The sequence below is a fragment of the Thunnus albacares genome, chromosome 4, assembly GCF_914725855.1.
Source record: "Thunnus albacares chromosome 4, fThuAlb1.1, whole genome shotgun sequence".
Taxonomy (NCBI): domain Eukaryota; kingdom Metazoa; phylum Chordata; class Actinopteri; order Scombriformes; family Scombridae; genus Thunnus; species Thunnus albacares.
In genome coordinates this window covers 24,660,245-24,671,070 of record NC_058109.1, presented here as the reverse complement: position 1 = coordinate 24,671,070, position 10,826 = coordinate 24,660,245, and the positions used below count along the sequence as shown (strand labels likewise).

The 10,826-nt window shown below is 40.9% G+C and overlaps 1 protein-coding gene across 1 annotated transcript; it reads right to left on the bottom strand.

Moving 5' to 3' along the window:
* Nucleotides 1–3,260: 3,260 nt before the first annotated feature.
* On the bottom strand, nt 3,261–10,195 carry LOC122981473 (dnaJ homolog subfamily C member 11-like). Its single transcript, XM_044350216.1, has 16 exons — nt 9,902–10,195; nt 8,893–9,022; nt 8,698–8,771; nt 8,473–8,574; nt 8,163–8,291; nt 7,929–8,051; nt 7,662–7,735; nt 7,352–7,541; nt 7,122–7,207; nt 6,277–6,393; nt 5,997–6,152; nt 5,512–5,581; nt 5,296–5,353; nt 4,529–4,671; nt 4,311–4,440; nt 3,261–4,190 (listed from the first exon to the last, which is right to left on the bottom strand). Exons 1-16 carry the CDS (start codon nt 9,974–9,976, stop codon nt 4,165–4,167), a joined length of 1,683 nt encoding a protein of 560 aa, XP_044206151.1. The 5' UTR covers nt 9,977–10,195; the 3' UTR covers nt 3,261–4,164.
* Nucleotides 10,196–10,826: the final 631 nt, after the last annotated feature.

Below are 10,826 nucleotides of genomic sequence, written 5' to 3'. Positions count from 1 at the left end.
TTGTGCAAAATATTACTTTTGTATTCAATAAAATACCATTTGTATCCTTCAGTAGTGGTTTTCAGGGATTCCCTGTAGTCCATGACATGGTTCCCCTACAAAATAAGGAATAACTGACTAACTCTTGAACTTCCCTTTGTAGTTACAGTATTAATCCACCTAAAGTTAAGAACATCATAGCTACTGACACAAATAGTCAATTGGGATAAGGAATAAAATCTGATTAGAAGGGAAATGTGTATTTAATGTAGTGTGCATCTGATATTTTAAAAAAAAACAAACAAAAAATGTGCTACAATACCTACTTATGTCTGAGCAGAAAGTGCATCATAGCATATAAGATTTCCCAATGTCATCCTCACCACAGTGATGAAAAATAGCTACAGCCGAGGTAAAGTTACCCAGTGTAGATTATATGAAAGACAGCAGTAAAAACCCTGGCTGACAAATATTGTTGTAGCATCTCAGACATGGCATCAGCAGATTCATTCAGTTCAAGAATCTAAATAAAACGAGGGGCAGAGAACAATATCAAATGAAAAGACATGGCACAGAAGCAGTGTACAAAACAAATGTAGTATAGTTAATGTGCCATAATGAGTAAAATGGTTATAGTGTGGCACAGGTCAGCTCCAGTAACAAGTTATGGTCTGTATGGAGCGAGAACAGTGACATTTAAATTTTGGAATGACATTCTTATTATTTTATTTTATGTTGATATTTTTTACGTTATGATGTGTTTTTCAATGTCAATCTTCAGATTTTTTCTTTGTGTCTGCCTTTTTTCAGTGACAGTTTTGTTTTACGCTGTCAGTTTTTTTTCAGTGTCACTGGTTTTCAGTTTAAACTTTCTGTCAGCGTTTTGGCACAGAGAGTATACCTTGCAGTCTGATGATACCCAAGGTAAATGGAAATGGTTTTGAGCCAGACTGTTGTAATTTCTGCTCTAGGACTGTTAATATGTCACTTTATTAAGTTTTAATATTTTTTCAGGCGGGAAAGTAATCATATAGATTCCCAAAATATGGTCAGTTTATCCAAATAACGCCTGCTTGTAAATCTGCTGAGACATTTCAGGGCCACTGGCCAGGTGAGACCAGGTGAGTCCTGCATCGTCATCTCGGGGAGAAAATGATCCGATGAACTGATCTGTGCAGTTCTTTAGTAATTCACCGCTGGCTCCGCAGCATTTTGATATATGATATAATTCCTTTTGGAAGATAAATGTTGGTCTCACAGATGAAATCTAACAATTGTAGCTGCCACATTAGTTTGTCTGAATGTAAAGTGAAGCTTCATGTTTTTATTGGACAGAACAACAGCGCTGCCTCTGGGGCTCTATATGTACAGATATCACCACATTTCAATAAACATAAATGTATTAAAATGAACGATCAGTCTATATTCAATTTTGTTTTATTTTATTAAATGTCCTCCCCAGAACTTGCCAAGTCCTCAACACACCTACCTGACTGTGCTGACAAAATAATCAACTCAAAGCTCCATTAACAGACTTTTTGTCACAAAAAGTATCCTCATTGACAGAGAGATGCAGTAAAATATGTTATTCAGTCTGTGATGTAGCTATAATAAAAATCCAAACTGTTGTGTAGCTTAATGAAGTAAAACAAAATTTAATTTGGCAGCGCTGTTGTTCTGTCCAGTAAAAACATGAAGCTTCACTTTACATGCAGACAAACTAATGTGGCAGCTACAATCATGGCTGTGGGAAGCAGGGGGTGCTGGAGTTGCACCCCCCACCCCAAGGTGCAGCACCCCTGCCTCCATGTGGCTGGCAACCTATCGACCCATTTGCGTTGTTGCAATGGGCTAATTTATTTCTTTCTGTCGTGTGTGAGCTGGTCTGGCAAAAATAGACCCTGCACGTAGAGAGTGGAGTGGGGAAAAGAAACAGGCGTGAGACGCGTGGCTCATGGACCCAGCTGACACATGGCGGTTAGAATTGTCTCTGGCAGTTTCACAGGGACTGAACGCGACGCGGCCGCTTTCAGTGGACATTACACTCCACCTCTACCGGTCCCTATAGGCTATATTGCTTTTCAAATTATGTCGAGCAGCGCAAGCTTTTAAGATGATTTCTTTATTGTGTGTTGTATTGATGTATGAGTGTTTCTCCAGGGGAAACAGAATTAAACTTTTAGCTTCTGAAATAAAACTTTTTAGACAGCTCTGATGGAGCTCAGAATTTAACAGAAGGACGACTTTGCTCCAAACGATTTCACTGTATGAATCTGCACTGTGTGTGTAACAGCTGACCTTTTGGATGTGTAGAAGAACACAGAACATGAATTAACATTAGATCCTGACCGATTCTGTTGGTGTATCTGGAGAATAATCAGCAACCCCCCAACTGAAATCATGTTCCCACAACTACAATTGTTAGATTTCATCAATGAGACCAATATCTATCTTGCAAAAGGAATTTTGCCTGATATGAGACAGAATTGTCCATCTTCAGTCTTACATTGCTTCCACTCTAACCGATTGAATCCGCCTGGGGGAGGGGGATTCATTTCAATCACCACTAAACGCTCCAGCTGGTGGTGATGTGGTAGGTGACGCACTGCGAGATGGGCGGTGTTTGGTTTTGGGTCGTCCGTTTTCGACACGGTGGGCAAGTCACAAACTTTCTCATATACACTAAAATATGTTTCTGAAAACATTTGAGGTGAGAAATAAGTAATGCTGTAACAGAATCTTGATTCACATTTGATCAGCACTGCCTAGTTTTACTCCTCCTTGGTTCCATCACACAGCTTGACAAGGCTTGACAACAGCGTTAGTCCCGCCCATACTGCTGACTGACTAATCATTAGTCCACCTGCAGCGCTCACTGGATCGATTGCTTTTTCAACCGAGAAGACGCTGTTTCATGTCACGATGCTAGACGAATCACTCGGTGGAGTGGGTGGATTCAAAGGTCTAGACTCAGACCTTTTTTCAATGCAAAAATTTAACTGTCACTGTTTTAGCCCCATACTGCTCCAGCAGCAAACATAAACTACGTGAGGGAAAGAATTGACCTACACCCTCTACTGAAAGTCTTCATTCATATCTCAAATTTTGAAAAATGATAACTAATCCACACGAGTAGTTATTCACTGGCTCTGTGCCTGCTACAAGCTATAACTCACTGTATTAAAAATCATTGTCAAGAATTCTGTTTTGGCTGCAATTTCATCAATAAAGACTGTCGTAAACCAAATCTTAAATGGAAGTTCTGCTTTTATATTGCAATGCAGCCTGAGATGATGATATAAATTCTGAATGAACCTTTTTGCCATTTCTCTCTGTGGTTGGATCACTACCATCACTACCATAGAGCACAACTCTATCGCTTTCCCTCCCTGTGCTATCCTTCCCCACACTCCCACATCCAAACACTCACAGGTTTTGAGCACCATTTTTTGCACCGCCTGACTTTGCACCCCCATGAGCAGCAGACATGTCACTAAAGGCATAATAAATTAGGATGAGACATTTTTTTTACAAGTAAACAAAAACATGAGTTACACAATCAGTCCTCAGTCCTGGCCAGCCTCAGGGATACGAGACTTGATCCTGCATAGTTTTCCTTTAAATGTTTGCATGAGTTAGTGAAATGACTGGTATATTATAACATTATTCATTCAAAAGATTCAAAACTACAAGGGTGATGCACAGAAAGGACAAAGACTACAATGATATGGGGCAAAATTACAGCACAGCTCATTTGTTTACACGGCTGCACGCTTGTCAATGTCAAGACACAGGTTTTAATCTATCTGTGCACTTTTAGCTCATCATTGATGGGACTATCAGTCCCTCTGTGTAGTGCATATATAAAACTATGTTCAGGACCAATGTCTGATGTACTGCAGCAGGCATATATTTGAGCAGCTCTGTCAGGTGTAGCAGACAAGAGACACAAATAACACCTTGTAGAAACTCAGAGCTGACTCCTGTATTCTACTTAACCTGGGAGATGGTCCACAGGAGAGGGAGGAGTGGAGGAACAGATTCACTAATACCATGACAGAGGAGGACCAGAGGACAGCAACAGACTTATTTTTGATGTGTCCCCTCTATTCTTGGGTTCTTCTGTTTGCAGAAAGTCTGTTTGTGTCTTCACTTGCCCTCTGGTGCTCCAACAGTGGTGGGCTCCTAGGACTCAGACTCAATTCTGTGAGCTGACAAGACAGAAAAATATTGATTAAGAGTTGATGTGTATAGGCTTTAGTCATGTTGTAATTAGTGTGGCTACATGATAATGTAGAGGAGGGTCTTATGTAAAGTGGCTGCATACTAACATTGCTTGGGTATCCGTAGCGCCTCAGTGTCTGCAGAGATGACTTGGTGCATGACACCTCTGAACTGGTACAGTAGTTTTAGACTCTTCTCCTCTCCTACACAGGGGTCATAAAAGCCCGGCAACCCCGCCTGCACACACGGATGCAATTCATAAGCAATGCATGCATGCGGATTTACAAATGCACAATCACACAGGCTAACATGTCAACACACACACCTTAGAAGCCTCAGTGAGGATGAGTTTGGAGTCCTTGACCAGGCACTGTAGAGGCACAGTGACATCAATGACCTTGGCTTTCTCCTGCTTCTGGCTGGTGTCTGACACAAACTTTCCATACCAGGCATTCAGGATGATCAGACCTAGAGAGTAATATACAGTTCAAGCGTTATATGCTTTCATTTAAGGTGTTATTGTGTGAATTCCTCCTACTGTATAAACACAAAACACATGTCAGCTATCTCAAGCTGTGGCATAACAACAGTTAAGCTTGATATCATTCAACACTCCTCTCCCTTTAATCCTTGGCCAGAGCATCTGTAAGGTAAACACACCCAGAGGGTGACTCCTCAAATATCCACATGCACCCTTTACATAAATATGGCAGGAAATCTATTAGCACAGTGAAATCACAGTTTTGATTTATGCCAGTGTGTACTCTGGTGTTCTGTGCACAGATTTACAAGTGTAACCTATGTAAACACAGCAGCATGGAGGTGGGCTACATCATCATGACTTGTTTCACAGCACTACTGTAAGATGATGAAAGTCAGACTTCGAAAAACAGAACCCTGAAGCTACAGTGTATTATGCCCTTGACCATGAGAAATGCGTCTGAATTACACATTTGGATTTTTACCAAGTTTTGACTGGCTGCAAACTAAAAAAGGTTTTCAGTTACTCACCCTGGTGTAATGTGTATGTGTGTGTGTGTATGTGTGTGTGTGTGTGTGTGTATGTGTGTGTGTGTGTGTGTGTTCCCTCACCCATCTTGGATTCTTCTGCTTCTATGATTCTCCTCACAGACTCCTGCATCAGCACAACCTACAGAAGGAGCCGAGGGAGAGAGGAGGAGGGGGAGAACGAAATAGAATCGGATAGGAGAGAGGTTTTCAGACGAGATGAGGAGAGCTGAACCACGAAACAATGATCAATGATCCCACACACAATGAGCGACTGTGTGTTTGCATGCAAGCACTCACAGCAGACTCTGCCTCCTGCTTCTTCTTGGCGATGTCTGTGGCTGAGCTCTTCCTCTGCAGCTCTAGATCTCTAAGAAGCACACAGACAGACAAAGCAGACATCAACAATCGCCCACTGGGTTTCACTGTGGAGACTCTCTACGATGACAGCGTAAGCGTCAAAGAAAACCCTCTAGTATTAACAGCACCCACAACTGAAATGCTGCATTTGTCTGCAGTTCATCTTGAATTCATTATCAGATGAAGGACAATCTAATCTTTTGATCATACAGTACATACAAAAATGTTGCAAAAAACACAGCTGTTAAGAAGAACCTAAACAGTGGGATTTAGTAACTGATAAGAATCCGGACCAAACAGTGATGGATTTTTAACATGACTGAAAACAAGCCTAGCACTAAGATTTTCTACTATTGAGTCCAAGTAAGATTGTTGCTGAGTGTCAGTTTTGAATGGGAAGTTATGAAGGCAGGAGATGTACTGACTGCTCTTTCTGTTGTTGTGTATATGGGATGATGACCAGTCTGTGGATGGCCAGGTAGACCAGCAGGGGTCCCACGGTGGCATAGAAGACAGCACTGGGGAGCAGCTGGTCTGTCAGGTGGACTGGAAACAGGTACGTCTGACTGGCACGTGCCAACCTGCATGGAGACACCAGCCCAAACACACACACACACACACACACACACACACATTAGATAACCCTGCAGTCATACAGGGACCCACAGAAGAATGAGATCATATTTTGGGGTTTGGCCAGCGTACTTGATCTTCAGTGTGACTCCCTGAGGGACGCCGATGCTGACAGTGGCTGACAGGACACTGTGTCGGCTGATCTTCCGCTCTGCTCCATATTCCACCACAGTGCCAAACCAGCCTGTCCTGGAGAGGGAGGGACACAGACATGAACAGACACCATGAAAAGATGGAGGTAGGCAGCTACTGAAAACAATAACATGGGCAGAAGTAAAAGACAGGGTAAACAGTACAATTGTATCTATTATCTATACCAAATTCATTTATAAACACTGAAGTGCAGTCTGCAATTTAATGAAACTACTCTTTTCCTGCTCACATATTTAAATGGTTTATACAGTCTTATTTCTTTCTGTGAAATTATTTGCTTGCCATGTTTTGCTTGAGCACGATAAAAACAATGATAATGTTTTTGATCTTGAAATAAAGGTGTTTATGTATTTATTTATTTTGTGATGACAAAATGGCCTGTTGTTGTATTGCGTTCACTAAATATTTGTTTCCTTGTCATGACAAAAGTATTTTTGAGTGTGACCACAAATTCAGTTTCTGTGATATGAAATCATGAATCAAGCTGTTCACTTGTGATCAAGACAGCATTATTTCATGGTGTCGAGATACCAGAAAAAGAGAAAGAAACAGTGTTATATTCAAGTCATAAAACAGTTTCCTTGCTATTACAGTCAAGTGAAGGTACATTTAAAAAAATACACACACATTTCTTCTCTGGACTTACATATGAGATGTCCCATTGGCTATTTAAAACCAACAGGATATCTTTTTTTCTTGCTTGCTTGGTTTAAAGAAAAAAGGGTGCTTCAGTCCTTTAAGATAGCGTTGGCAGTCAGACTTACTTGACAGAGCCTTTAACTTTGGTCTGGTCCTCATCTTGGAACTTGAACTGGTAGCTCATCATTAGGTAGGAGTGAGGCACACCCAGCTGGAAGGGGTGGGGTTGGGAGTAAGAAAATAGAAAACCTCAATCAAACAGCTCTATTTCAGTTACAGTACAAACCATATTTACCATGAGGACAGAAAGTAACTGTGCCTAAATGCGTATATGTTTCGGCTTGCATGTGTGTACCTGCAGAGCTAGAGTGAAGTGGGTGCGCTTTGTGTCCCGCACCACGCTGGTGGTCATGGCGCTGTTGGGCCCCCAGCGCCACTGAAGATAACCCATAGTGTTCTGGTCCAAGTGGCGCGCTGTCATCAAAGAGCAGCTTGGGCGTAAACCACGAGGAGAAAACTGCAAACCGCACTGGGCTGTCAAGAAACTGCATAGAGAAATGACAGAAAGGAGATAAATGAGAGAGAATTAAAGGGAAGGAGAACTCTGTTCATATGTTAATAAAGTGTATATTATTGTTTTCTCATATCAGCGAGTTGGGCCTTACCACCGGGGAGTGAGATTGCGAAACACCTTCAACCCAACGAGAGGTCCCAGTATGTCTCCTGCCCCCAACTCCACCTGCACAGAAAGAAGTGATTACAGAGGAGCAAAAATGTGCCAAAATAACTCTAATCTGTATTATCCCCTCCTTACATTTAACACAAAGCATATGTAAAAGTCCCTCTTTAGGTGAATAGACTACATATGTTTATGCCTCTTCAAATAATGTGCTTCATACAGTTTGTTGCATATTGCATGTATGTGTGTATACCTCTCCCCAGCCTTTGGCTGACGTCACCCTGCGAACGGTCATGTTAATGTTGCCCCCTCCGTTCCCATTGTGTGTAGAGAGCGAGCCAGACAGCACTGCTGTGTCAGAGTTTGTTAAAGGAGCCTGAAGAAAGACAAACAAGAAACAGCCTGATAAAACAGACAATACTACACTACAGTGAAACCTAGTGAGGAAAGCAGGTGGGTTAACGACAAATACTTATGAGTGTTATACCTCTATGGACTGGGAAATGTGCATCTTGTTGATTTCGATATGAGGAAAGCCTCCTCCTGGCATCTCCTCAAAGTCCTCATCATAGCGGTCAAACAGGTCTGTTGCATCCACACCCACACTGATGGTGCCCTGAATAGTACAAGATTGACAGAATTCATTAAAAAAGACTAAATGTGGAAACTGTCCACATTCAAAATCTAACTGTGTTAAACAAAGTTTCTGATAATATCAACATATGAGCCCACACAGGAAATACAATGAAGGAAGTAAAATTGACAGAGGAATGTGATGCAGCTGTGACTGAGAAAACCTTGGGGTTAGTTCTTTGCTGCAGTCTCCTCTCTTCTCTTTCTCGCTGCAGCCTTTCATATTCCTCTCGAATTTCTGCTGGCGTTCTTTTTCTTTCCACCACCTACACAGCAATCATTACCATAATGGTTATGAAGATATGTTACTGCATACTGTACAACATATGATGCAGAAGCAAAAACACTCGACTGAGGGGCAAAGAGTTAGTGTTACAAAGAAAACATACCTCCCATCCTTCCACTTCCAGCCCTTTCTTTCCAAAGATGTCATAGATGGCTCTAGAGTGAGCATCACTCAACACTGAGGGGAGAGATTTTCTGTTTACATGGATTTGTTTTTCATGTTTTTGTCCTGTATTTTTTTTTATAGCTGCTTGTTTACAGTTTCAGTTCTACTTTCATAGACCTGCGAGCTTACTTACCTTCATACGCCTGGTGCACTTGGTTGAAAAGCTGTTCAGCTTGTCTTTTCAGCTCAGGGTCTCGATGTTTGTCAGGGTGATAGAGCATACACAGCCTCCGATATGACGCTTTTAGCTCATCTAGAGTAGCCTGTGAACAGAGAGAGGATAGGGCTCACTCTTGAGCTGGGCTGCATCCAATGAATATTTTAATCATGGATGAATCCCCCTAATAATTTTACTTGATTCATCTTTTAATTGTTTGGTCTGTTTAAAAAAAAAAAAAAAAAAAGAAGCCATGGTTCCAGAGCCCATGGTGAGGTTTTCAAATTGTTTATTTATGTCTGATCAGAAGTTCAGCACCCAAATAATTTTAATTTTCTATCACATTAAACAAACTAAATTAAAAATTCTTGACCTTTGAGAGATTTCTGCATTTCATTATTTACTGAAAAATAACGATGAAACGATTTATTGCTTTGATACATAAGCATTTTTGTATGTAAACATAAGCTGCGTGTGTTGCAGATGAATTTTCTGATGATGAACTGTTTCAGCTGTTTTGCTGACATAACATTGTTGCATTGAAGGATCTAATATACTTACCGCTTACATCAAACATGGAATTACAAGTGTAAAAACAATGTCATTTCTTGTTAGGCTATGGTGTCTGCCTCATTGACTAACTACTGTAACCTATCCAGTTAAATATCCAGGCATAAGCCCTGCTCAGGCCTCTCAGCTTTATGAGGACTGAGATTTGAGAAGGTGCAGACATGCTATTTCTGCCTTTACCCGCTTCAAAGTGCAAAGCCCGTCTGCATTAATGTAAAGTACATGCTAAAATGTCCTGCTTGTTCGTGTCTCTGCAACACCAGCCGGCCTCAGCGTGTACTCGGGAGGAGGATGCTGATGCAGAAGACCGTCATTGAACCGGGGGATGATGCACCGACTGTCGGCGGCTTCACAGGTCACTCTCTCATTAGCAATACATTCACAAGGTCACTGCACAACACCCTACGAACCGTACCTCTTTCCTGACGTTGAGTAGAGAGTAGTAGTCCTGGTTATTAGACTCAAAATCATCTTCTATGGACGCGGCCATGTTTTGCGTTTGGTCCTGTACTGCGGAAGCTCATTGGTCAGACAAACGGAGGAGCGGAAGTTGATCTGCTGCCCTCTGTTGGTCGTCTTTGAGTTTGAGCTCAGCGCGAAAAAACAGATTTGACGCCTCTAAAACGACAAAATAAATTCAACTGTAAGGTGTGTAATGTACTTTAGAGGTTATTGTATTTGTCAGTGTGTAAGAAAATCAGCGACTGTCCCTTCATTTCTTTTCTTTCTCGTTGAAAACAGTCGGTATGCTCCTATCTCATCTACCGATGACACTGATTCTCAATTTTGATTGGCTGAAAAAGCACCGGTCATTACGGTAATGAATTAGACCCAGGTAACATGCAGTGACTGAACAACTATCGGTCATTACGGTAATGAAGTAGCCCTAGGATGAATACCTTTCAAGTATAATCAATTAATTATAAAGAATATCATATCAAAATCCAAGTAATTTGTACAATTTTCTTTTAAAACTTATCTTACTCTTTTAAATAAACAGCTTTGTTGAAACAAGTATACAACAAGTTTACAGCACTTGTGTATACAACTTGAGTATAAAATCACAAACACACCAGGGGGACTAAAGGTTACAATTATAAAATTGTTTAATCAATATGTTGTAAAGCTTACAATAGTTACATGTTTTAACAGCTTTTTCGTTTGTACATTTAGATATTAAAGAAATGTTCTGTTTGATATGGACAGTCAGCTCTAAAAAGTTTGGCTTCTGCTTAAGAATTTGGATTTGTTAATATAAAATTTGGTCAAAAAAAGTACGCAAATGAATTGAGCTTCCTGTCATATTCAGTGAATCCAAACAATACATTTTTCCAAGGTAA

What these genes read in the sequence shown, in the direction of transcription:
- LOC122981473 (XM_044350216.1), bottom strand. Translation starts at nt 9,976, where the DNA reads ATGGCCGCGTCCATAGAAGATGATTTTGAGTCTAATAACCAGGACTAC. An exon ending in AGCAAAGAACTAACCCCAAG is followed by an intron (nt 8,292 to 8,472) that starts GTTTTCTCAGTC and finishes TGTACTATTCAG; the next exon opens with GGCACCATCAGTGTGGGTGT. An exon ending in ACACAACAACAGAAAGAGCA is followed by an intron (nt 5,582 to 5,996) that starts GTCAGTACATCT and finishes TGTGCTTCTTAG; the next exon opens with AGATCTAGAGCTGCAGAGGA.